We start from the raw sequence: 24,927 nt of genomic DNA on the forward strand, positions 1-24,927 counted from the left end.
GGATTGAGGACCTATAAGCGCTTATTTGTAGGTACCATGCCCTGAGCTCCGGGGACACTGAGGATGGCAGGGTCCTGTCTAGGGGGCACCGAGCAGGAGAGGTCTGGCTCTGAGTGTAGGGCGCTGACCAGCAGGGATGGGACGATGAGGAGTTGTCCTTGGGGGCAGTTAGTGGGACTGGGGTGGTCCCCAGGACGGGACAGTTGGCCACCTGGGGGCCGCTTCCCACCTAGCCCTGAGCCTGTAACACCTGCCTTTTACAGCAGCCACGGTCCAGTGGGGGCGGGAGACGTGAAGCAAGCACAGCCTGGGGCGTAAGGTCAGGTGCAGTTAGCCAGAGTGGATCCCAAACAGAGACCCTGGCGAGCAAGGTGGAGGGAGGCAGCATGGGTATAAGAGCACCTCGGGTGTATATGGCTGAGGTGGGCAAGGCGGCCAGGCAGCGGGGGTCAGGGCCGGCCGCTGGGGCAACGGGAACGTGCAAGAGTGGGAGGGGGCAGGCGTCCTCCGGCTCCGAGGCCGAGGCAGGCGATGGTGGGTGGGCTGGGCTGGGCCTGAGCGCACACACTGGGCTTGGTCACTGCAGAGCTGTCCGCCATCCTGCTGGACGCCATCACCGACAAGGACCCCCTGGTGCGGGAGCAGGTGTACCGCGCCCTGTGCGCCCTTGGAGAGGCACAGCCCGGGGAAGCCCTCGGCGCCTGCGAGGAGTACCTGCGGCAGCATGAGAAGGTATTCCCTGCCCGGGGCCACAGGCTGGCGGGGGAGGTGAGCTGCCCTCTGTGGGCGGGTCTGTAGGGAGCACGGGTCTGGGGCTGTGGGGCCAGCTGCTGGGCAGAAGGCCACAGCTGCAAGCCCAGCTTCCCTTGAGAGGGGGCATTTCCAGGACAGAAGAGCCGCCTTGTCTTGTGGCCGGCGGCTCGGTCCGCGTGGGGGCACTGGGTGGGGGTGGCACGGCGTCCAGCTGTCACACACGGAGGCTGCGTTGCTGTCCCCATTCACTCCCTGGCCAGGGACCGGACAGCTCTCCCTGCCGGGGTCTGTGCTGTCCCCCAGGGAGAGAAGGCCCCTCGTCATCAGCTACGGTAAGAGGAGCAGGTGGGCCAGCGCTCAGAGGTAGGGGCGGAAGGGGTGGCTGCCCGAGGAGGGGGGCCTTTCCCTCACTGCCCTCCTGCTGACGGCCGCCGCGGCAGCCTCCTGGGGCTCGTGCGCTGCTCGTGCCCGGTGGGGGGGACCTGCCAGGCCGTCGGAGAGCTGTCCTCTGAAATCATTGTGTGCCATCTCTCGTTTTTCTGTGTGTGGTGTGGGCCCTTCTGGGAAGGGAAAGAGACTTCTGCAGCCTCAAGAGACCATTTTTCTCTTTGTTTGATTTGACACCTTGATATGGAAAAAGGGATCTCTGTATAACGGGAGTTAACTTGCTCTCATGTATCAACTGCCATCTCCTGGGGACACAGGTCAGTCCCACCGAGCGGCCACTGAGCCGATTGCTCCTGGGCTTCTGTGTTTGCGTCGGAGCACTAGGACTGCCGCGGGCACTGGGATTAGAGATGCGCCGTTCGTGGCGCGGGAATGCACACTTGGGCACCGTGTGAGTCCACCGTGTGTGTCCACCGTGGCTCTTCTGTGGCTTTGAAGAGCTTCGCGCTGCTTCTCTGTGTGGCTGAGGGGCTCCCTCCGCGATGCGCTGAATCGCTGTCTGACGTGACCGCTGCCTGGGGCCGCCCTGACCGCTTGAGGAACCGGCACCGGCCAAAGGGTGCTTACTGAAGGCGGCTACAGGAGCCTCTGTTAGTTTTAGCGATTCGTTGCAAAATTTAAGCGTGCTTCCTGCTTGTCATTTTCTAACTCATTTATAATTTTACTTCTCTTCTAGGCTTTTTGGTTTCTTTAACCAATTTAAATATCTTCCTTCACATTTGCATATTTGCAGTAAAAGTACGTTAAGCGGGAAGCTCTGTCCTGCAGACAGTGTGCCCCCCTCCGGGCGCCTCCCTGTGCCCTAAGGCCGCTCACATCCATCACAGCCATACTTTATGGGGCCGTGCCTCGGGCGGTGTGCACGCCTCCCAGCCCGTCGACTCTCCCCGGAGGGAGCGTGGGCAGGGCGCACACAGGGGCGCTCAGGCCGGTGGGTGGGAAGTGACTGAGGGAACGGAGGCAAAAATAGCCGTCCAGGCCTGTCAGGCTTACTCCAGCAAGAGCAAGCTTGTACTTGTCCCAGTTCCGGAGGCCGGGAGTCCAAGGTCACCGTGCTGGCAACTTCCGTGTGTGGCAGGGACCCACTTCTTGGTGTATAGACCGCCTTCTCACTGTGTCCTCACACGGCAGGGGGGAGGACGGGGCTTTCTGGGGTCTCTTTAGAAGGCTCTGGTCCCACCCATGGGGCTCCACCCTCGTGACCTACTCACCTCCCGGAGACCCCGCCTCCCACTTTGATCACTTGGGGTTAGGTTTCCACATAGGAATTTCGGGGGCTGCAGTCTCTCGCAGTAGTGAAGTCAGTGCGTGTGGTGAGCGCCGGCACCCAGCTAAGGCCCTGACCCGAGTGTGCGAAAGCTGCCCACTTGAGTAGACTCGAACTGTACCCAGCAGAATACCTCAGCACCAGAGGAAACTCGCCACACACACTGGGACTGCCCGTGGCCAAAGCCCGGCCTACACACGGCCTGGGCGTCCAGGTTAGTCTCTTCAGTGGTGGTGGGCAGGGCAGAATGACGGGTTCACGGGCAGCCCGCCACACATCAGCCTGTTGAGCTGGAAATCTCACACACACCCATTCTGGGCCTGCGCTGGCCGTCAGCGAGCCCAGCGCCCTGTCCCTTGTCTGTCCCCGCTCGGTTCCTGCTGCGCTCAAATGACAGAGGGCTGTGCTTTTATCACTGTGCACGCAGAGCCTGCTGAGGCCCAGTGGAAAACCTCGTCGGGGAAGCCACCGTGTCTCGCTCTGATGCGACCGGTGTTCTGCCCGTGGAACTTTTAATAGAAAACGGGGGGAAAAAACACCCACGTTTTCTTTAAAAATAAGCAGCTGTTGTAGTCCCTATCAAAATCCCAATGATGTTTTTTTGCAGAAATAGGAAAAGCCATCCTAAAATTCATACGGAATCTCAACGGACCCAGAATAGCCCAAACTGTTTAAAAGGAACAAAGCTGGGGACTCACACCTCTTGACTCCAAAACCTACTACAGGGCTTCTGGAGTCAAACAGGGTGGTGGAGACCGACATAGAGACAGACGTGTAGACGAAGGGAATAGGATCGAGAGCCTAGGAATAAGCCCTCGTGTATGTGGTCAAGTGAATTTTGACAAAATTTATTACCGAGAGAACAAAACCGAGAACTAGAGCTTTCCCCCAGAAAAATGAAGGCAGATTATGTGATCTCTTCGTATATCTAGAGATGTTTATGATGTGTTGGCTTTTTTCAGGAGCAGAGATCATGTCCATTTGTGGGCCCGGCTGCCTGTGGCCCCCTTGGAGGGAGCCGGTGCTCCAGCCTGAGCGGCGGCCCCATCAACTATACACCCCTGCTTTTCTCGGTTCCTCCAGCCCGAGTCGTCTCTCTTTCTTGCCACTTTGTCTCGGTCACGCGAGCTCAGTCCTGCCGCAGCGCAGGCCTGGGCACCACCTGTGGCACGGAGTGCCCCCCTCACCTGGATGCTCCATTCCTGGGGGGAGTCCTCAGGAAAGGCCAGTCTTGGTCTTCCCTGCACCCTGCCAGTTTCTTGCCCTCTCCTCCAGACTCTGAGCGCCTGGGGGCTCCTGGCCGGATGGAGCCTTCCGCATGGCTGGGCTGGGCTCCTCTCCGCAGCTCTCGCATTGCAGTGGGGTGTCTGGGCTTCCTGGCCCGGCCCCCCCGCCCCCACCTGCAGCTTTGCCATCACCACACGTCCTCAGTTAGGGCGAGGATGAGTGCCCTGGGTCGCAGCTGCGAGGTGCAGACAAGGACGATGTCTGGGCCAGTGGCAGGACTTGTGCGGGGCTCACCCGGAGCAGGGGAGAAAGGCTCGGATGGCGGCTGAGCGGGGCGCAGGGACCGGGCAGCGCCATCATCTTCCATTTTAGTCTCAGGACCCTTGGGCATATTTGTCAGCTTGGGGAGGGGTGTGACAGACGGGGCCCCCTGGGGTTGGGGAGGGTGGGGAGGGCCCCTGGGTGAGGAGAGGGCCCTCAGGTGGGAGGGCCGGCCAAGCAGTCTCCTCTGACAGGCACTCACTGGGAGCCTGAAAGATGCCTGGTGGCAGAGACCTCTGTTGTGATGGGACCTCTCGGGGCAGCGCAGCTTCTGGCCGGGAGACCCTGGCCACAGTGGGGAGGGCTACCGTCTGCTGCTTGTGGGTCTTGCACAGAACACTCTTGGCACTGCTGACAGTCACGTGCCCACAGCCACTTCTCACGGTCCTTTCTTTGCGGGGCACTAAGGCTCTGGGTGCACGAGGAGTGGTCGGGCGTGCTCCTTTTCTCCTTGTTGGGGCAGCCATGGGTGATTTTGTTTTGAGTAGCCCCTCTAGAGAAAGCAGGAGGCATCAGCAGGGGGGGGTGGTGCTGGGCTCTGCACGGGACCTGGCCCCCAGGGCAGCACTCTCCTTTCCCTGCAGGTGGAGGTGGCAGGTGCTTGGCACTGCTCCTGGGCAGGGGAGGGCCTTGGGAGAGCCTGAAAACGGGGCAGAAGGCCTCCCTGTTGCCTCTTGGGCAGTTTGAGGGTGAGGGCCTGGCTCCTTCGTTTGTTGAGCGCCTCAGTGCAGGTTTTGGGGTGGGGGGGACAGGAATTGGTTTGTGACTGGCAGCAGGCCGCCAGCAACGTCCTGGTGGCTGTTGGGAAGCGGTTCATCGGCAAGGTGATGGAGGAGCTGCTGAGCAAGTTCCAGCCTGGGGCCCTGCCACACTACTTCGTGGTGCAGACCCTCGCCAGCCTCGCGGCTTCCAATGGTAGGTACCGCTTGGCCCGCCTCCACCTGCATTCCAGAGCCAGTCGGGGGGGCCTCTCCAGCACGTGGCCCAGGCACCGTCTGCCTCTCCCTGGGACACGGGGGGTGGCGCGTGGAGGCCAGGCCAGGTGAGGCGGGTGCTGGCGGGGCCTCCCTCACACGCCCCCCTCTTGCAGTGTTCGGCATGGTGCCCTTCCTGACGTCCATCCTGAGCACCATGCTGCCCATGCTGGGCATGGCCAAGCACGATACGATGAGGGTGGCGTTCTGCTGTGGTAAGACGGGGTCTCTGAAGGCGGGTGAGGTCTCCGGGGAGGGGGCTGGGAGCTGCCTGCCCGCCCCTTGGCCTTTGTGGAGGGTCATGAGTCCTTTAGGCTAAGGAGGAGGGCAGAGCACTCGCAGGTGACCGCAGAGGTGTGGGCGGAGACTCGGCCTCTCCCTCTGGCTGCTTCTGGCTGCTTCTGGCTATTGGTAGGGACCCCCTCTACCTTACAGTGCAGTTCCCCGAGGCTTGGACACTTGTGGTGGTGCGGGAAGAGACCTCCCCAGAGCTGCAGAGACTTCCCGTTTTTCTCCCTGCCCAGTGCTGGGTGTCTCGGAAAGGGGCATTCACGCTCCTCCTTCCTCCTGTGTCTGGGCAAGAGATGGCACCGTGGCGGGCCCTTGGTGGAAAGGGAGGCATTCCCGTTGGAAGGGGAGCAGAGGCTCCTGAAACACAGAGCGGGTGCAGTGGGGGACTGGGCCTCCCTCAGAAGCCACCGCACTGCCCTTATCCTTCAGCTTCCTCAGGAACGCTGTCAGCTCTGGCACTGAGGGGAGGGAGGGGGCACCAGGTCAGCCGAGACCCTCGGAGCAGGACTGTGGTTAGGAGGGTCCCAGGCATGGGAGAGGCTGGTGACAGGATAGGGTCGGGGCCACCCAGAGCTCAGCTGAGGGGTTGCTGGATCTTTGCCTGCTGGCCTTGTCCTGCTGTTGCTCCTCGGTGCCCTGGGGGCGGGCGGGAGCCTGGGGAAGCTACCAGCCTGTGCACACCTGGGGGCTGTCGAAGCCGGGATACCTGCTCACAGTCGCTTTGGGTCCCGGGGCCTCCAGCTGGGGCTCCAGCTTCTGCCACCCTCCGTCCGGCCCCTCGTCCCATCTCCCTTGTCCCTGCCGTGGCCTCCCTCCTGTCTTCTCATAGGCTCCTCCCACTGTGGGTGATGGCAGACTCCCTGGGTTGTATGTGGAAACCCTCCTCAACGTAGTTTTGGCTAAAAAGAGAATTTGTGACAGGATCCCAGGGCTGCTGACCCAGGGTTTCCCACTGAGCGGGAATGCGGAGCAGGACACAGAAGGGGCGGGCCGTGCGGGCTGTGGGGGCGGGAGCCTCTGGTATATACTTGGAGGTGCTGAAAACAAGGCAGGGGGCTTGGGGGGCCAGCTGGGACTGGGTGCGTCCAGGCTGGAGGGGAGTGAGAAGAGCCCCAGGGCACAGTCACTGTCCGCCCCACGCAGCTCCTTGGAAAGACACACTGCAGCCTGCAGCTGCTGAGGCCCGGAGCAGGAGGCCGGCCCGCAGTGCTGAAGAACTGATTCCTTCCCCTTGGCGGTTTTACTACGTCTGTGTCTTCTCTCGTGTGTGAAGCAAGGGGTTTTCACCAGCAGATACTCGGCCGCAGGACATCCCCGTAGCCGGGTGTGCACGCCTCACCACAGATGAGCATGCCCGCCTGCGACTGGAGGAGAGAGCGGCCCTTCCTGCTGGCACGGTGCACCGTGAGCGGGCCGAGACCTCCTGTCCTTGCAGGTGGGCCTGTGTCCACCGAGGCCAGTGGCCCTGGGCCAAGCACAGAACTTTGTGCACGCTGGAAGGTCCTCACTGGTTGAGTTCCTAGGACGCTTCGGCCAGGTGGGGGAAGAGCTGGGATGCCCAGAGGTGGAGTTGGCATCCCCCAGACAGCCAGGTGCGCAGTGGGCCTGGCCATCCTGGCAGCACCGACAGCAGCCCTGATGACCACCCCAGAGGAAAGCCTCTGAGACTTGGGGGAAGCAGACAGTCCAGGGAGAAGAAAGCGGGCAAGAAAGAAAAGGCGTCATTAACCCCTCAGGGAGGGGAGAGGGAAAGCAGAGCATGTTGCCATGAGGCAGCTACTTTCAGAGAGCACAGCTGAGCTTTTCGGGGTTACGATGACAGATGGCGACCAGAAATGGAAGAGAAGGTTGAGGAAATTCCCCAGAAAACAGAGCAAAAATACAAACATATGGAAAATAGAGAAAGAAGGAAGGATTGGCATGAAGTTACATTCAAATAGCGGACACCCTTGAAAGAATGAACGGAGCAAGTGGGTGGAAGAGTGAAGTCCCCAGCATGCCCCGGAGCGGGGGGTTCCAGGCAGAGGGGTCCTCTGAGCACCCACACCAAGATGCTTTTGTGGGACAGCCTTCCCCCAGCTCAGAGGAGGGCGCCATGAACTGATGGACTTGCTATGTGAATGGGCAGGTCCGTGGCCAAGGGAGGCCCGGGATGCTGGCAGGAGATGCGGAGATGGCATTAGTGACCCCTGCCTGGGGAGCCAAGCTGGCGTGACGTGAGCTGGCTGCCCTGGCCTTGGGGGAGGCGGCGTGGAACGCTGCAGACTCGTTATGAGCAACCCCAGCCCTTCTGGAGGAAAAGAAATCGAGCTTGGGGAAGGTATAGGAGAACAACTGTTTGACCTTCCGCGCATGTGTGTAACTGAGTAACAGTCAAAACCTAGTAACAAAGTGGGGAGGTCAGTTTCTGCTTCCGGCAATATAGTGGTCTGTTACCCTAAAAAACCTCACTACAAAATGCCAAGAAACGCCGGTCAGTTTGACCACCATCCTGATTACGGAGCTCAGAGAGGCAAGAGCATCGGGTGGACAGGGAGGATGAGAGCAAGGGTCTGGCCCTGCTCCACGCGGCAGCAGCTGTGCGGCAGGTGGGGGCGAGTCGGCCTGGGCTGGACCCTCCAGGGGCCCATGTTGCTCCAGGACATGGTTTTCTCCTGAAATTTCTTTATCTTTTATTTTTAAAAGATTTTATTTGAGAGAGAGGGAGAGCGAGCACAAGCAGGGGGAGCGGCAGAAGGAGAAGCAGACCCCCCGCTGAGCAGGGAGCCCGGACTCAGGGCTCAATCCCAGGACCCCGAGGTCATGACCTGAGCCGAAAGCAGACGCTTCACCGACTGAGCCACCCAGGCGCCCCTCTTCTAAAATTTCTTTAAATTCTCTCTCTCTTTCTCGGGAACTCATAACTGTGATTGCCCTCATGTACACCTAGGGGTCAGGCTTATTCTTTCTGTTGGACTGGGGAGCCCACACTGAGAAGGTAGCCACGTAAGTGGGCCACGTGAGAGCTGGACTGGACAGGGGCAAGTGGGCCTGCCGAGTGAGGTGGCAGATCCCTGGGGTCGCCTCCGAGGGGGTCTCACAGGCTGGTGTGACCCCTCCCCGCGAGTCCTTGAGAGTCGCTGGCTCTCCTGGCCGCTCCCCGGCTCCACTCCCGAGCCCTTAGAGGGGCTGCACAACAGGGCCCTAGCCCGGCCTCTCCCTGACCAGGGTCAGCCCTTGCTGACCACTCGCAGGCCTTTGTCTCTGCCTGGACTTCTGCAGCTCGCAGTCACCTTCAGGGACGCGGCACGCTGTCTCAGGCCTGCCGCACCCCAGCCCGGGCCCTGCGACCCTGGCAAAGCGTGCGGCATTTGTGTCTGTCTGTGAGGGGTGAGCTGGGCACAGCACCTCCTCTTTTTGCCTTACAGCTGGCTGGTGTGGGCCGGGTGCTGTGAACCGAGGGCGTTTTGGGGTGGCTGGTACCTGGCTAGTTTCCCGGGGCTGCCGTAACGTAGTGCCTCAAATGAGGGCACTTCCGACGAGAGAAACGTGGGGCGCCGGGCTGGCTCCATTGGTGGAGCGTGCGACTCTTGGTCTTGGGGCTGTGAGTTCGAGCCCTATGTTGGGTGTAGGGATTACTTAAAAATAACATCTTAAAAAAAAAAAAAAAGATGAAAGTATTCTCTCATGCTTCTAGAGGCCAGAAGTTCGAGATCGCTGTCACCAGGGTTGGTTTCTTCTTGGGGGCTCACAGGGTGGCTGTGCTCCGTCTCCCCCCAGTCTGTGCCCTGCCGCAGACTGCCGTCTCCTCTGTGTGTCTGTCTGCGTGTTCTCTTCTAGGGACTCAGTCGTGTAGGGTTTAGGGCCCACCGTAGCCCACCACGGTCACAGCTGCTGTGCCCACTCCTGCCAAGGGGAGGAGCTTCATCCCAGGGGCCTTAAGTAGTTACATCTGCAAAGATCCTCTTTCCAAAAAAGGTCGCCTTGTGAGGTTCTGGGAAGGACATGGGTGCGGGGGACGCTGTTCCCCCAGTATAGTCGTGGAGTCACATGCTTGGCCACTGTGCTCGGGAGGGTGTCTTGCGGGTGGGGGGTGCCGGGAGGGGCAGCGAAGCGCACGTGGCGTGACCAGTGGTAACCAGTGCTGTCCCCCTCACCCTGGGGTAGTTCTGCAGCACTTCAGCGAGAGCACTCTGGAGTACCTGGCCAACCTGGACCAAGCCCCAGACCCCACGGTCAGGAAGGACACCTTTGCCACGGACATCTTCAGTGCCTATGACATCCTCTTTAACCACTGGCTGCCGAGCCGCGAAGCCAAGGTACCGCTCTTCGGTGTGTTGGGGACTGTGGCCTCCCCTCGCTGGCCGCTCTCTCCCGCCCCCACGGGGTCCTGGTCTGCTCCCATGGCCTGAGCCTCTCCCACTGTGCTGCAGGCTTTGGGGAAGGGGGTCCCAGGGAGGGGTAGAGCCAACTGTCCACACAGGCTTCCCAGTCCCGTCCGTGTCCCGCCCCCTGGCTCGGGGGTGCGGGTTTCGTCAGGGGGTGACAGTGCCCTGTGCAAGGTCTGCCTTCCTACCGCACTCTGCCTGGAGGCTCCTGCATTGCCGGGGGGTGGGCTGGGGGTGGCGGTTTCCTTTACGGCCTCCCTGGCCTGGCCGCTGTCCGGACCCTGGCCGTGGTCACTCTGACCTCTCTGCCTTTGGCCCCCTTTCGGAACCCCTAGTCATGTGGTAATGTGAGTTTCCTCACTTCTGGCCTTGGGTTCTTGGTGAATGGGCCTTTTACCTCTCCACTCGGGTCAGTGGTTTGGACCTGAGCACCCCGGCGCTCTTCCTCTCAGCTCCGGCTTGCCGTGGTGGAGGCCCTGGGGCCCATGAGCCATCTGCTGCCTAGTGAGAAGCTGGAGGAGCAGCTCCCCAAGCTCCTGCCCGGAGTCCTGGCTCTCTACAAGAAGCACGCCGAGACCTTCCACGTGTCCAAGGTGCGCACCTGCCCGCCGTGGCCTGTGCAGAGCTCTGTCCACTGACTCGCCCCCACCTGGCTCAAGACGGGAGGGTGTAGGCACCTGGGAAGGGCCACTCAGAGAGTGCTGTTAGATTCAGTGGTGGGTGGGGCCTGGTCATATTTCTCCTCGATGCCCTGCCCTGCCCAGGGGTCCTTCACCTTGTCCTTCACCTTTTCTGTGCCCCCTGTCCTGAGACTTGCCCTCTCTTAATTCTTGACTTGGAGGTAGGGCTCCCTTATTGAGCCCTGAGGTGGGGTCTTTGCGGCCAGGAGGTGGGGCTGGGGGCTTGAAGTAGGACCGACGGCTCCTGTCGTTTGTGTCTTGAGCAGAGCCTGGGCCAGATCCTTGAGGCTGCGGTGACCGTGGGCAGCCGCACACTGGAAGCCCAGCTGGACTCACTCCTGGCCGCTCTGCATGCTCAGGTAGGATGCGCAGGGGATGGGAATGGGGGGGCACCCTGTGGCAGGGCAGGCTGGGGCTCCACGGGTAGGGTGCAGGGGGGCATACTGGGGGTGGGGCGCTGGGGACACGCTGGGGACAGGGCCGGTATGACAGGGCAGGTCCTGGTGCCACCCATCTCCAGGTCTTGGGTGCAGATGCCTGCTGAGGCTTGCAGGGAGCAAGAGTGGGGCGGGCCGTCCAGCCTAGCAGGGCTGAAGTTAGGGTGTTCCCTGCATGGTGGGTGTGGCCCCTGGGATGAAGCTCCTCCCCTTGGCAGGAGTGGGCAGCCTTCAGGACAGAGAGGCCTGAGATGGCCTTGGGGCATCTGCACTGGCTGTGGGCCCCAGGAAGCCTGCAAGGGGAGGGGTCCTGAAAAATACTGGAGATGGGCTTCAGTGGGCCCATGAGCTGTGCAGCCCCCTCTCTCTAGGTCAGAGGAGAGGTGTGGAGGTCACAGGAACACAGAGGCAGGTGGGTGGAGTGGTAGGGAACGAGTCCTGTCCATGGACTGTCTGAGAGAAGAGGGGCATAAAACGAGAGAGGGGGGAGGGATGTGGGTCTCCTTCCTGCTCCCACAGCAGCTGGAATGCAGGCCTGGCCTCACATGGTCCTCCTAGCCAGGGGGTGGGGAGGGCTGCCCTAGAGAGATTGAACAAAGCTATTGAACTTGAAAAATGGTGAAATGGATAGGTTCCTAAAAAAATAAAAATGTCAAACTTAGCAGGAGAAGAAAGAGAACTCAACTAAACCAACAAACAAGTGGAGATAGTCTTCCAAGACCTTCTTTCCTTCCTTCCAACACACACAGGGCCCACATGGCTCTAAGGTTGAGTTCTACCCAACTTCTAATTTCCGTCCCATACGCGTGGGTTTGGAGACCAGGCAAAGATTCAGAGCTGCCTGATGGAGTAAAGTCAGTGTCATCCAGGGGAGACTAAGTCTGTAGTTTGAGGTGCACATTCGAGCTAACGGATCCCGCGCTCTACTTCCAAAACGGGAGGGACCGGGAAGCTGTCAGGATGCTCCCTCTCAGAAAGAGATTAGGGAAAAGAGTCTGGAACCTCGGTTGATGAAGAAAAAGCTTCTGATGACTTTCAACAACTATTTATCGTTAAAAGTCTTAGCAATAGGGATTGGGGAGGAACTTCTTGAACTCGTTAGGGTTCATGCATCCACACCCCCAGCATACCTCCTCTTGAGGGGGACTCCGGTGCATTTCCTTGGGGTCAGAGCAGGAAAGCCCACTCAGTGGGCCCCGGAGACGCGAGGCTTTGTGGACCGTCGCCTGTCCTCCCCGCCCTGTCCCTGCCCCTGCTTTGTTTCTCCCTGTGGCACTCACCACCTTTGAACGTACTCGACACCTGACTGCCTGTTGCTCGCCTCTCCGCAGCTGCAGCGTAGACCGCGGGAGGCTGGGGTGTTGTCTGTTTTCACTGCTGTCTCCGCACCTGGGGCGGTACCTGCCACTCGTGAGCACTCAGTGTTTGTTTTAGGGAGGAGTGATTCCCTCATCTAGAAATCCACTCGTGTACAAACAGAATCAGCACACAGACACTAGAATGCGTAATAAACTCAGCAAGGTTACCAGTTGCAAGAGCAACTTACCAGACAACAGCAGTTTTCTCCCCGGTACCGACGGAGGGGCCAACTAGGCAGCGCCCAAAACATACCGTTTACAGTAGCAGCAGAAACGTAGCATGAAATGCCCCAGAACTAAGCTCAGCAAGAGTGTCCGAGATCCCTGCGGAGAACAGGTGTACCGCCCCGAAACCGCAACAGTGAGAAAAGAGACTGCGGCTCAGTATCGTGTACTTAGTGTCGCAGGTGATTGCAGGAGGGCGGGAGGAGTGGAGATGTGGGCACGGAGCCGAGAAGCGGACGTGATGAGATTTTCTCTTGCCTCACAGCTGCCCACTCGTGTCTCCTGTTGTTCTGCTGGGTTTTCAGTTCCCATATTCATCAGCCTTCCATCCTATGTGTCGTTCCTGCTCCTGTTTTGTCCTTTGTCGTGCGGCTCTGTTCCTGATATTCTCTGCCACCAAAATTATCTAATGTTTCCATCGTTGTGTATCCATCTTTTATGTTATGGTATAGGTTTCGTTATATTTAGAAAAGCCTTTTGAATTATGCAAACTGTTTTTGTTTTTTTTTAAGATTTTATTTATTTATTTGCAAGAGAGAGAATGAGAGACAGAGAGCACGAGAGGGAGGAGGGTCAGAGGGAGAAGCAGACTCCCCGCCGAGCAGGGAGCCCGATGCGGGACTCGATCCCGGGACTCCAGGATCATGACCTGAGCCGAAGGCAGTCGCTTAACCGACTGAGCCACCCAGGCGCCCGCAAACTGTTTTTCAGAGCCTCCTATTACCTAATACACTTTTATTGTTTAATCCACCTGGAACTTATTTTAGGGAAACTGTGAGTGAGAATCCAACTTTTTCTGCTCTCCAGACAACCGCCCATTCGCATTAGTTATCTCCTGCCATGTAGCCAGTGATTCTGGAACGGGGCACCTTTATGAGGCGGCCGCGGGTTGCTCTGCGGCCACTGTGCAGGGTCCAGTCCCGGCTCAGCCGAGTGGTTCTGGCTCGGGTCTCGTGTGGTGACAGTCTGAAGGCTCGGCTGAGGCTGGGGTCTCAGGTGGGGTGCCCTCGTGGGGCTGCTGGCTGGAGGCCTTGGTTCCTTGCCACGGGGCTGCTTGCGCGTCCTCACGACTTGGCAGTTGGCCTCCCCCAGAGGGAGAGCCCGCTGCGCTGCCTTTCGTGACCAGATGAGGTCTTTACAGTGGGAAGAGCAAGGAACTCCCCGGGAACCTGGGGCCGGTGCCTGCCCCCCACCCGCTTCCCGCAGCTCTCCGCGTGCCAGCGGGGTCCAGCCTGGGGCAGAGCCTGTGGACCTGGGGACTCGCTCTGTACTGTTGGTCACCTCTTCTGCTGTACTCAGGAATTGCCATTGAGCGTTTTGCACAGAGGCCCTGCTGGTGTCCTTTGCCATGACCCTGACCCTGGGCATTGGTGGGGGGCAGGACGGGGATGCCACCTCAGAGCTCAGCCCCGGGTGACTGGGGGGCTTCCGTGTCACCCACTGAGGTGCAGTGGACCCTAGAGTCACATCTGCCAACAGCTTCAGCTCTTACTTTAACCAATGCAACTTTTTTTTTTTTTTTTTTTTTTTTACAATTTTGAATGAATCAGCACTAGGTGTTCGGTTTCCAGTGCTTTCTATATCCTAGAGATTAGTGGCCTCCAGCCCGTGCCCAGAGCCCGTGTGACACTGTGTCCTGGCTGTGGTGGGAAGGGGCCAGGACTCAGTTCCCTGGAGACAAGAGGGCCAGACCGCGAGGGCTGAGGCTCGGGTCCCTGAACCAGCCCCTGATGGCGGGTGCGCACGCCTATGTCACCCCAAGGAAGTGCTGGACGTAGAAACCACGAGGCCTGGGCAGTCTCTCCGGGCCCCGTGGCTGGTGGGGCCCTTGGGAGGCAGCAGCGTTCCCCTGTGACTCGTGTCCATCCTCTGTCCACAGATCTGCGTGCCCGTGGAGTCATCCAGCCCCCTGGTGGTGAGCAACCAAAAGGAGGTGCTGCGCTGCTTCACCGTGCTGGGTAAGCAGGCTGCAGCCTCTCCCGCAGGGCCCTCTGTGGGCACGCTGTCTGCTCACCGTGGGTGATCGCCTGTGTGCGGGTGGGCGGCTCCGGCCGGGTTGGAGCTGAGGAGGTTTCTTTGTCTGCCTGGGCCTGGGCCTGTGTGTCGCTCCAGAGCCTCCCCGCAGAGGCCGGGCCGGGCTGCAGCCCCTGGTGTCCATCCTCCCCACCCTTGGGGTTTGCACACACCGGCGTCAGGCAGGGAGCAGATTATTACAAATACGTTTTTTGTTTTTTTGTTTTGTTTTTTTTAAAGATGTTATTTATGTATTTGTCAGAGAGAGGGCGCACAAGCAGGGGGAGCGGCAGGCAGAGGGAGAAGCAGGCTTCCCGCTGAGCAGGGAGCCCGATGCGGGGCTCGATCCCAGGACCCTGGGACCATGACCTGAGCCGAAGGCAGACGCTTAACGACTGAGCCACCCAGGCGCCCCTACAAATACGTTTCTTGGATGTTGCTTGCCCTGCAGCTTGCTGTGCTCCTGACCGCTTACTGGCCTTCCTGCTGCCCAAACTCGATACCAACAACGAGAGGACCCGCGTGGGCACCCTGCAGGTGGTGCGGCATGTCATCAACTCGGCCGGTGAGTGCCCAGCGGGGGGCAAGGCCTGAAAAAGGCAGGCACTGTCCATCTTGCAGGTGAAAGGAACATCTTGCTCTGATTCTTTTTTTTAAGATTTTATTTATTTGAGAGAGAGAGAGCATGAGCGAGCACAAGTGGGGAGGAGGGACAAGCAGACTCCCCACTGAGCATGGAGCCTGATGCAGGGCTCGATCCCACGACCCTGAGATCATGACCTGAGCCAAAACCAAGAGTTGGACGCTCAACTGAGACCCCAGGCACCCCTTGCTTGAAATCTTTTCTTCTTTTTCTTTTTTTCTTAGATTTTATTTATTTATTCATGAGAGACAGAGAGAGGTGGAGGCAGAGGGAGAAGCAGGCTCCCCGCTGAGCAGGGAGCCCGATGCGGGACTCGATCCCAGGACCCTGGGCTCATGACCTGAGCCGAAGGCAGACATTTAAAGACTGAGCCACCCAGGCGCCCCCCTTGCTTGAATCCTTAAAAAAAAATTTTCCCTACTTTCTATCTTGCAAAATTCCAAAGTTTTTGAAAAATACGTTTCTGCCCACCAGCAAATGTCCATCGTAGACATTCGCCTTTGATGGGTGGTTGCAGACGCTGGGCTGCAGCGCCCCTTCCGGGCCAGGCGTTCCCTGCTCACCTCCTGGCCTGATGGCTCAGACATGTCCTAAGTCGTCTGTCGCGGCTGCCCTGGGGGGTCCAGTCAGAGAGACCTGTCTGTTAGGTGTGGGCCCCTGGGAAGGGTGCAGACCTGGTATTCGGCAGAACACCCTTTGGTCTGCATGTGTCTCATGACTCCCTCAGTCAGATGGAAGGCTCCGGGCTTCTGCTTCTAGGACTCATTTAATCAGCAACAAGCTTGGACACGTGGCACACCCGAGTTTGTATTTTTTGATGAGTCTCGGTCAGTAAATAATGGCCATGGGCCATGGTCGGCCTGCAGCCTGCTGTCGGGCAGCCCAAGCTCTGAGTGGGTTTTCCATGTTAACAGGTTGTAAAAGCAAGGAAGAGTGTGACACACCACACATGGCACTTGAAGCCTAAGATAGTTTCTCATTGGCCCTTTATGGAACAAGTATGCTGACCCCTGTCTGGGGAGGTCCTGTAGTTGGGGCTGAGTCACGGACTGTGCCTGTGGACACGAGGCATCTTATGGAACTGGGGGACGATGCCCTGTGGGAAGGGGCCGGCAGCGCGCTGGCTCCCTGGGGAAGGGCTCCTCGCACCCGGAGCATGGTGGTGGTCGCACAGAGGTGAAGTGCGCGCCCGCCCCGCCCCGGCAGCCCCTCCTCGGAGCCCGTTTCCCTGATGAGGAGGCTGAGGTGACTCAGCTAGCGGCGCTGGGAGCCGGGTGCCTGTATCTGACGCCCGTGTGCAGGCAGACGCTTCCTCCTGAACTGCCCCGTGGCTCGTCTGCTTTCAGGCTTGTCTTGTGCTCGCATAGGTCTTGTTTGTAGGTTCGTTCTCTATTTACACACATGTACATGTGTATGTAAGGAAGTAGACTTTCTATTTTTTAATTTCTTATGTCTTATATTCAGTTTATTTAAACAGAAAAAACCCAGTTCACCCATTTTTCCCACCCTCCACCCTCCACCTCTGGCAATCACCAATCTGTTCTCTGTATCTGTGAGCTCAGTTTTATAGATATAGATAGGTGATAGATTTTTTTTTAGATTCCGTATGTAAAAGAGATCACACTGTATTTGTCCTGCCATCTGAGTCTTGATCAGTCTTTTTTTTTTTACTTGAATGTTCTATCAATTTTATTTTTTTTATTTAAATTCAATTAATTAACATATAGCATATTATTGGTTTCGGGGTAGAGTTCAGTGATTCATCAGTTGCATATAACACCCAGTGCTCATCACATCACGTGCCCTCCTTCATGCCCATCACCTGGTTACCCCACCCCCCCCCAACTCTAGCAACCCTCAGTTTGTTTCCTGAGATTGAGTCTCTTATGGTTTGTCTCCCCCTCTGATTTCATCTTATTTTATTTTCCCTCCCTTCCCCTATGATCCTGTTTTGTTTCTTAATTTTCACATCAGTGAAATCATATGATAATTGTCTTTCTCCAATTGACTTATTTTGCTTAGCATAATACTCTCCAGTTCCATACATGTCAATGTAAATGGTAAGTATTCATCCTTTCTGATGGCTGAGTAATACTCCATTGTATATATGGACCACATCTCCTTTATCCATTCATCTGTCAATGGACATCTAGGCTCTTTCCACAGTTTGGCTATTGTGGACATTGCTGCTATAAACTTTGGGGTGCACGTACCCCTTCGGATCCCTACATTTGTATCTTTGGGGTAAATACCCAGTAGTGCAATTGCTGGGTTGTAGGGTAGCTCTGTTTTCAACTTTTTGAGGAACCTCCACACTGTTCTCCAGAGTGGCTGCACCAGCTTGCATTCCCACCAGCAGTGTAGGAGGGTTCCCCTTTCTCCGCATCCCCGCCAACATCTGTCATTTCCTGACTTGTTAATTTTAGCGATTCTGACCGGTGTGAGGTGGTATCTCATTGAGGTTTTGATTTGGATTTCCCTGATGCCGAGCGATGTTGAGCACTTTTTCATGTGTCTGTTGGCCATTTGGATGTCTTCTTTGGAAAAATGTCTGTCCATGTCTTCTGCCCATTTCTTGGTTGGATCATTTGTTCTTTGGGTGTTGAGTTTGATAAGTTCTTTATAGATTTTGGATACTAGCCCTTTATCTGATATGTCATTTGCAAATATCTTCTCCCATTCTGTCGGTTGTCTTTTGGTTTTGTTGACTATCTCCTTTGCTGAGCAAAAGCTTTTTATCTTAATGAAGTCCCAATAGTTCATTTTTGCCCTTGCTTCCCTTGCCTTTGGTGATGTTTCTAGGAAGAAGTTGCTGCGGCTGAGGTCGAAGAGGTTGCTGCCTGTGTTCTCCTTTAGGATTTTGATGGACTCCTGTCTCCCATTTAGGTCTTTCAACCATTTGGAATCTATTTTTGTGTGTGGTGTAAGGAAATGGTCCAGTTTCATTCTTCTGCATGTGGCTGTCCAATTTTCCCAACACCATTTGTTGAAGAGACTGTCTTTTTTCCATTGGACATTCTTTCCTGCTTTGTCAAAGATTAGTTGACCATAGAGTTGAGGGTCCATTTCTGGGCTCTCTATTCTGTCCCATTGATCTATGTGTCTGTTTTTGTGCCAGTACCATACTGTCTTGATGATGACAGCTTTGTAGTAGAGCTGGAAGTCCGGAATTGTGATGCCGCCAGCTTTGCTTTTCTTTTTCAACATTCCTCTGGCTATTCAGGGTCTTCTCTGGTTCCATACAAATTTTAGGATTATTTGTTCCAGCTCTATGAAAAATGTGGATGGTATTTTGATGGGGATTGCATTGAATGTGTAGATTGCTCTGGGTAGCATAGACATTTTCACAATATTTTTCTTCCAGTCCATGAGCATGGAACGTTTTTCCATTTCCTTGTGTCTTCCTCAGTTTCTTTCATAAGCATTCAGTAGTTTTCAGAGTACAGATCCTTTACCTCTTTGGTTAGATTTATTCCTATTATTTTATGGTTTTCAGTGCAATTGTAAATGGGATCAATTCCTTAATTTCTCTTTCTACAGTTACATTGTTAGTGTATAGAAATGCCACTGATTTCTGTGCATTGATTTTATATCCTGCCGCTCTACTGAATTCCTGTATGAGTTCTAGCAATTTTGGGGTGGAGCCTTTTGAGTTTTCTACATAGAGTATCATATCATCTGCAAATAGTGAGAGTTTGACTTCTTTGCCGATTCGGATGCCTTTTATTTAATACTTTTTGTTGTCTGATCGCTGTGGCTAGGACTTCTAGAACTATGTTGAATAGCAGTGGTGATAGTGGACATCCCTGCCGCGTTCCTGACCTTAGGGGGAAAGCTCTCGGTTTTTCCCCATTGAGAATGATATTCGCTGTGGGTTTTTCACAGATGGCTTTTATGATATTGAGGTATGTACCCTCTATCGCTACACTGTGAAGAATTTTAATCAAGAAAGGATGCTGTATTATGTCAAGGAAGTAGACTTTTTCTTACCAAATGACATAATTCAAAAACATGCTTTTTCCCTGTCTAGTACACCTTAGAAAATTAATAGTGTCGTCATGCATTATTATTATTATTTTTAAAGATTTTATTTATTTGTCAGAGAGAGAGAGAGCACAAGCAGGGGGAGCGGCAGAGGCAGAGGGAAAAGGGAGAAGCAGGCTCCATTGAGCAGGGAGCCCGATGCGGAACTCAATCTCAGGACCCCGGGGTCATGACCTGAGCCGCATTATTATTATTTTAAAGTATAACACCCATACAAAAAGCACACGTGTTTACTCTTCAGCGTAATGACTCCCTGCATATGCCTGTGAGGATTCAGCTCTGGCCTGGAGCCCCCACCGATTTCTGGCTTGTGGTGTAGATAGGACCTGAGTGTGTGAATTACTTTGTAACTGGCTTCTTTCCCTCAATATTCTGTGTGTGAAATTTATTCGTGTAGTGCAGCTCAGTCACTTCCTTTCTGTGAAGCATCCCAGTGAATTAAGCCGTAGTCCTTCTCTCCAGTGGTGATGATAACCGGCCGTGTCTTGTGTTTTCTGTTATGATGCACCATGCTACCAGGAACACTTTTCCCATGTATGTTCAGTTGAGCGTATGCCTAGGGGTAGAGTTTCGGGTCATAACGTGTGTGTATGTTCAACTTTAGTTGGTAAAACCATTCTGTTGTACAAAGTTTATACCCCACGCCTTATTATCACAAGCAGCATGTGAGCAACATTGCTTCGTGCCCTTGCCAACACCTGCAGTCTTTAACTTCAGCCATTTTGGTAGATGTGTGTCGTATCCCATTCTGTTTTGTTTTTTTTTTTTTTTAAGATTTATTTATTTTAGAGCGCACACACAAGCAGGGGGAGGGGCAGCGGGAGCAGGAGAGAGAGAATCTCAAGCAGAGTCTGCACTGTGCACGGAGTCTGTCACGGGGCTCGATCCCACAACCCTGAGATCACGACCTGAGCTGAAACCAAGAGTCAGATGCTTAACCAACTGAGCCACCCACGTGCCCCTCATTCTAGTTTTTATTTATTTATTTTTTTAAAGATTTTATTTATTTACTTGACAGAGAGAGACACAGCGAGAGAGGGAACACAAGCAGGGGGAGTGGGAGAGGGAGAAGCAGGCTCCCCTCTGAGCAGGGAGCCCGATGCGGGCCTCGGTCCCAGGACCCTGGGACCATGACCTGAGCCGAAGGCAGACACTTAACGACTGAGCCCCCCAGGCGCTCTTCTGCCGTGGTCTTGGCTGCATCGGTGATCAGTGCCTGGGGCAGACTCGGTGCTGCTTTGACTGCGGTGATTTCTTTGAGTAACGGGAACACCTTGATGAAGAGATGCTTCCCTCCCGTACTGTGTGCTCAGCCGGAGCTCGTGGCTCCTGTAAAGAAGGCAGGATTGATCGTTGAGTCTTTTGCTCTTTTTGTCAGTTTTCAAGAAAATAGATTGGTTCCCTATTATCCTCTAAATGTAACTTTCTTTCTTTTTTTTTTTTTTAAATCTTAAAGGCTCATATGGATGAGTAAGTTCTGTTATATTTGCTTTTAAAGGACGTTATTTGGGGAGGGGGTGGGGAAATAAAAGGCATTATTTTATGTCACATCTCAAAAAAAAAGAATCCTAAGTGCTCATGGGTTGTAACGTATTTAATGGGTTGCAGTCATTGCCATTATCGAAGCTCAAATCGTATCATCTTCGGGCTGTGGGAGCCTCTTCAAGGTCTGAGTCCTTTGGCGTGGCCACTGTGGTCTTCGGCAGCTGGTGCTCTGCGCTCTTAGATAGTTCTTGCCCCCGACCTGGAATCAGCCATTTCTCCAAAAAGCCCTGTTTCCTTAGTGAGAAACTGTCCTTAAAGACCGTAGTGTGGTGCTAGGGTGCTCGTTACGTGTTGGTGGTCGCCAGGCCTCTCAGGAGAGCGAGCTGGGAGACGCTGCACTAGATGGAGGGGCGAGTGCGGGGGGCTCACGCGGACATTGCCGACTGAACACACAGGCCTTGACTTTTACTCTTTTCTCTGGTTTCGTTTTCTTTAAAGTCCAGTAATTTTACTAGAATGCCCTGGTGTTGGTCATTGTGGGTCAACACCGTGGGGAGAGCAGGGAGTCTCATCTTCGCTGTGCCCCCCCCCCCGGTTGCTGCCCCCACAGCCCCACTCCCACCGCAGTGGGCTCTCAGCTCAGCCGTTGCAGGCGCCCGGCTCGGGAGGCTCCTCCCCTGCACCCCGCCTGGCCGTCCCTTCTCGGCCTTAGGCTTTTAGCTCAGATGTGCCTCATTCAGAAGAGCCCCTGGACCCTGACTCCCACTCCAGACTGGGTCCCCCATTGGTGGTCTGCTTCTCCACCTCTTGACTGCACCTTTCATGACATTCGTACAGTGTGTGATGCTCTGATCATCTGCTTGTTCTGTCTCCACTTGGGGACGGGCCATGCCTGCCTTGCTCTGTGCTGCGCCCTCAGCACGTCGTGAGGGCCTGGCTCACGGCTGGCCTCCACAGAAACCCCAGGAGCCAGTCGAAGCTGCCGGCGGCGGCACCGTGAGTCGAGTGCGGTCTCCCGTGTGGCAGGAAGACGGGGGCTGGATTGACGTCTGTCCTCGGCCCGTGCCCCCACATCCCTGGACCCTCGTGTCCCCTCGTCCCTTTTCCTGGTGGACCCTGCTCACTGCGTCAGTTTTTCTATTGGGTCGTTTGCATTCTTTGCTCTTTGTAACCGTTTCTTGGGAAATAGAAATACGAACGAAAGCTCACAGAGCACCGTGTGGTCGGCGGCATCTGTCAGCGCTGCTTCTTCACCCAGTAGGTTGTCTTCAGTGTCCTTTGGCTCACTTTTGTGCTGTGACCAGCCCACAGCCTGGACCGCACCCGTCACTCCATGTTGCCGTCCTGCACGGGCTGTCCTGGGCGTGGGTGCACTTGTGCGGACCCTCAGCTTTCCCAGCGCTGCCCAGCCGTCTCCGCAACGTGCCCGGGTCTCCAGCGCCTCTGAGTGTTTCCACTGCTCTGCAGCCTTGCTTTCACGTGGCTTTGCCCTGTCTTCATCTTTTCCGATTGGGCAGCTGTCCCTGCACCTCCCTGGCCAGCAGGTGGCGGAGTCCAGCGGCCTTGCCTTCCTGTCGGCAGTGGGGGCTCGGTCAGGTCTCTTGTCCAGTTTTCTATCGATCTTTGTTTTCCTTATCAACTTGCTGGGATTCCCTTGTGCATTGAGACATGAGTCCTCTGGTTGTGTGTTATATTTCTCTTGTCCACTTTGGTGGCCACTTTCCTGGCCTCCTCATGCGCTCCTGAGTCTCGGCAGAATCCTTTGCCACCTTCCTGTGACTCCTGCTCTGCTTTCCTACTGGGTGTTTACGAAGGGCCTTTGCAGCATCTTATCAGAGGGGCAGTTTGTCTCACAGTTGGGTCTAGAATCATGTTTTCTCGGCTTGCGCATCTCCTGTTGTGGCCAGGAGCCCACACTGGCTTTCTCACGGCCGCCACGGGGCAGAGCGTGAGCATGAACGACGGGCTCCGGGCTGTCAGAATGACCCCGTCCCATGTGGAATAAAAGTGCCATCCCTGGGGCGCCTGGTGGGCTCAGTCAGTGGAGCATGCGGCTCTTGATCTCAGGGTTGTGGGTTCGAGCCCCACGTTGGCTGTAGAGGGGACTTAAAAATAAAATCTTTAAAAATATAAATAAAGTGCTCTCCCACCGTGTGCCTCGAAGGGTCCCTGTGCTATGGGCACTCTTGTCTCTGTCCTCATTCCTGTTGGTCTCGGCCACTTCCTGACAGCCACTCTCGGTCCCCGCTTACCTGTCAGGAGACAAAGGCTGACCCTGCTGGTTTTCGGGTCGGAGGGGTCCTTAGTCCAGCAGCATCAGCATAGCCAGGAATGTGTGGAAAGTGCCCATGTAGACCTGCTAACAGGCCTGCCGGGACTGGGGTGCTGTTGGGGGCCCCACAAACCTGGCTCTGCCTGACTCAGGACACTCCCTTACCTGCTGCCTTAAATTACCTATCATCCAGCTTCTTATTGGGCAAAATAATGTTATTTGGGGAAAAGGTCATTTGTCCCTGGGAGAAAAGTAGGTGGGCCTTGCTTAAGTGCCATCCTCTCCCCCTGCTGCAGGCCAGGCTGTGGCCAGACCCTGGCAATGGGGCGTTGGGCCTCGTGGGGGTGGACGGACCAGCCAGCCTCGGTCATGGTGGGGAGACTGAACCATCTGTTCGTTTCTTGCAGCTTCTCAGATGGAAGTTAAGAAGCCCTTTATTCTGTCCTCCATGAGGCTTCCTCTTCTGGACACCAACAGCAAGGTAGATGGTGGGGTCAGCGCGAGCTCTGCTGGGAGCAGCCGCAGGAGACATGGCCGGGTTGGGGCCGGAGGTCCTCCCTGACTCAGCTAGACCTGGACATCAGAGGGAGGGTGCAGGTGCAGGTGCTGCTGAGCCGTCAGCCAGGACGCCCACATCCTACTCCTTATACAGTTAACCGCGTATGAAGTGAGGCAGGGGTCCCCGAGACCCCGTCGGGTCCGCTGATTCGCTCCAAGGGCTCCCAGAACTCACGAGAGCTGTCATGCTCACAGTTACGGTTTATCACAGGGAGAGGACCCAGACTGCCATCAGCCAGGGGAAGGGGTGCCCAGAGCAGGGCCCAGGAGGGTCCCTACTGCCCTCTCCCCGTGGAGTCGTGGGCCCCGAAGTGACAGCACATACGAGTGTTGCCAGCCGGGGAAACCCCCAGCCTCGGTGTCCAAGGTCTTTATCTGGTTCCCGTCACGCAGACCTGGTCGGCTGCCCGCATGGTGACCTCAGTCTCCAGCCCCTCCGGAGGCCGAGCTGATACCGTGTGGCCCAGAGCCCCAGGGGAACAAGGACACTGGACTTAGGACGTCCCCGGGCTCAGTGGTGACCTCCCAGCAGCCGAGGACAGGGTTGACCCTTACTGACCCTTACTGGGGCCCCATAGGCAGGCAGGCCTGCTTACTCACAGGTCGCAGGGGTGCCCCTGCCGTCCCTGGGGGCTGCTCCAGACTTTGCACTCATCCCAGGCAGCCTGCTTTTTGGGACCTTCTGCGAGAGTTTCGAAAACTACTGAAATGGATCCCAAACCACTGAGGCCACATCTGTCGCAAGGCCCCATGCACAGCCCCCAGAGTCTCCTTTTTGGTGCTGTTGCTCAGGAACACCCCTGAAAGGGCTCCCACTATGTGCCATGGACAATGTCCGTGGCCAGGCGCACTCAGCCTGATCATCCATTATGCGACCTCATTGCTCGCCCCCCAGATCTACCCCTTCCCACAGTCATTCGGGTCATGTGTGTGATGGGGGATGGCATGGAGCTGTGAGTGGCCAAGGAGGCTGGGACAGTGATATTTGACCTGAGGAGAGAGGCCTTATAAGGAAGGATCCCAGGGTGGGGGGGCATTGGGCTGGTGTCTGTGCCCATGGACTCGTGGGCTCGGGAAGAAGCGGGAGGGCCTGGGGGAGGCACTAGCTCTGGGGGTGGGGGTTTTCAGCCAAAGTGACCTGTCTGAACCTTTGAGCCACCAGGCGGGGCCATTGAGTGGGGCTGGACAGCAGGCTCAACTCCCAGGAGTGTTGGGGCAACAGCGGCTGATTCAGGGCCCTTGCACTGAAGGGGGAGGTGGAGCCGGGATGATGGCACGTGAGAGGTGCCAACCCTGAGGAGAGCTCAGTGTGGGACAGGCACAGGGCAGGGGGGACAGCACGGTGGGAGCCAGAGGAGCAACAAGTCTCGCGCCCAGGGAAGGAGGGAGGTATGGGGGACAGGAGGAGAAGGGGCCTTCCACTGAGGCCCTGAGCACATCCACAGGCTGGCGAGGTGGCCACACATGCAGCCGAGGGGCTGTGAAGAAGTGGGGGTGGGTGCAGGCACAGGTGCAGATACAGGTGTAGATGGGGTGCGGGTGTAGGTACACACAGGTGCAGGCAC

The 24,927-nt window shown here is 56.4% G+C and overlaps 1 protein-coding gene across 1 annotated transcript in view; it reads left to right on the forward strand.

Moving 5' to 3' along the window:
• Positions 1 to 24,927, forward strand: part of MROH1 (maestro heat like repeat family member 1) — a 70,367-nt gene that overhangs the window by 13,859 nt on the left and 31,581 nt on the right. The window contains exons 4-13 of the mRNA XM_032416119.1: positions 587 to 795; positions 1,057 to 1,085; positions 4,671 to 4,930; positions 5,106 to 5,204; positions 9,427 to 9,578; positions 10,100 to 10,240; positions 10,594 to 10,686; positions 14,227 to 14,305; positions 14,812 to 14,925; positions 23,212 to 23,285. Of these exons, the coding sequence (XP_032272010.1) occupies positions 587 to 795; positions 1,057 to 1,085; positions 4,671 to 4,930; positions 5,106 to 5,204; positions 9,427 to 9,578; positions 10,100 to 10,240; positions 10,594 to 10,686; positions 14,227 to 14,305; positions 14,812 to 14,925; positions 23,212 to 23,285 (1,250 nt within the window). The remainder of the gene's footprint in view (positions 1 to 586; positions 796 to 1,056; positions 1,086 to 4,670; positions 4,931 to 5,105; positions 5,205 to 9,426; positions 9,579 to 10,099; positions 10,241 to 10,593; positions 10,687 to 14,226; positions 14,306 to 14,811; positions 14,926 to 23,211; positions 23,286 to 24,927) is intronic.

This window comes from Phoca vitulina, unplaced genomic scaffold, assembly GCF_004348235.1.
Source record: "Phoca vitulina isolate PV1807 unplaced genomic scaffold, GSC_HSeal_1.0 scaffold18, whole genome shotgun sequence".
Taxonomy (NCBI): Eukaryota; Metazoa; Chordata; class Mammalia; order Carnivora; family Phocidae; genus Phoca; species Phoca vitulina.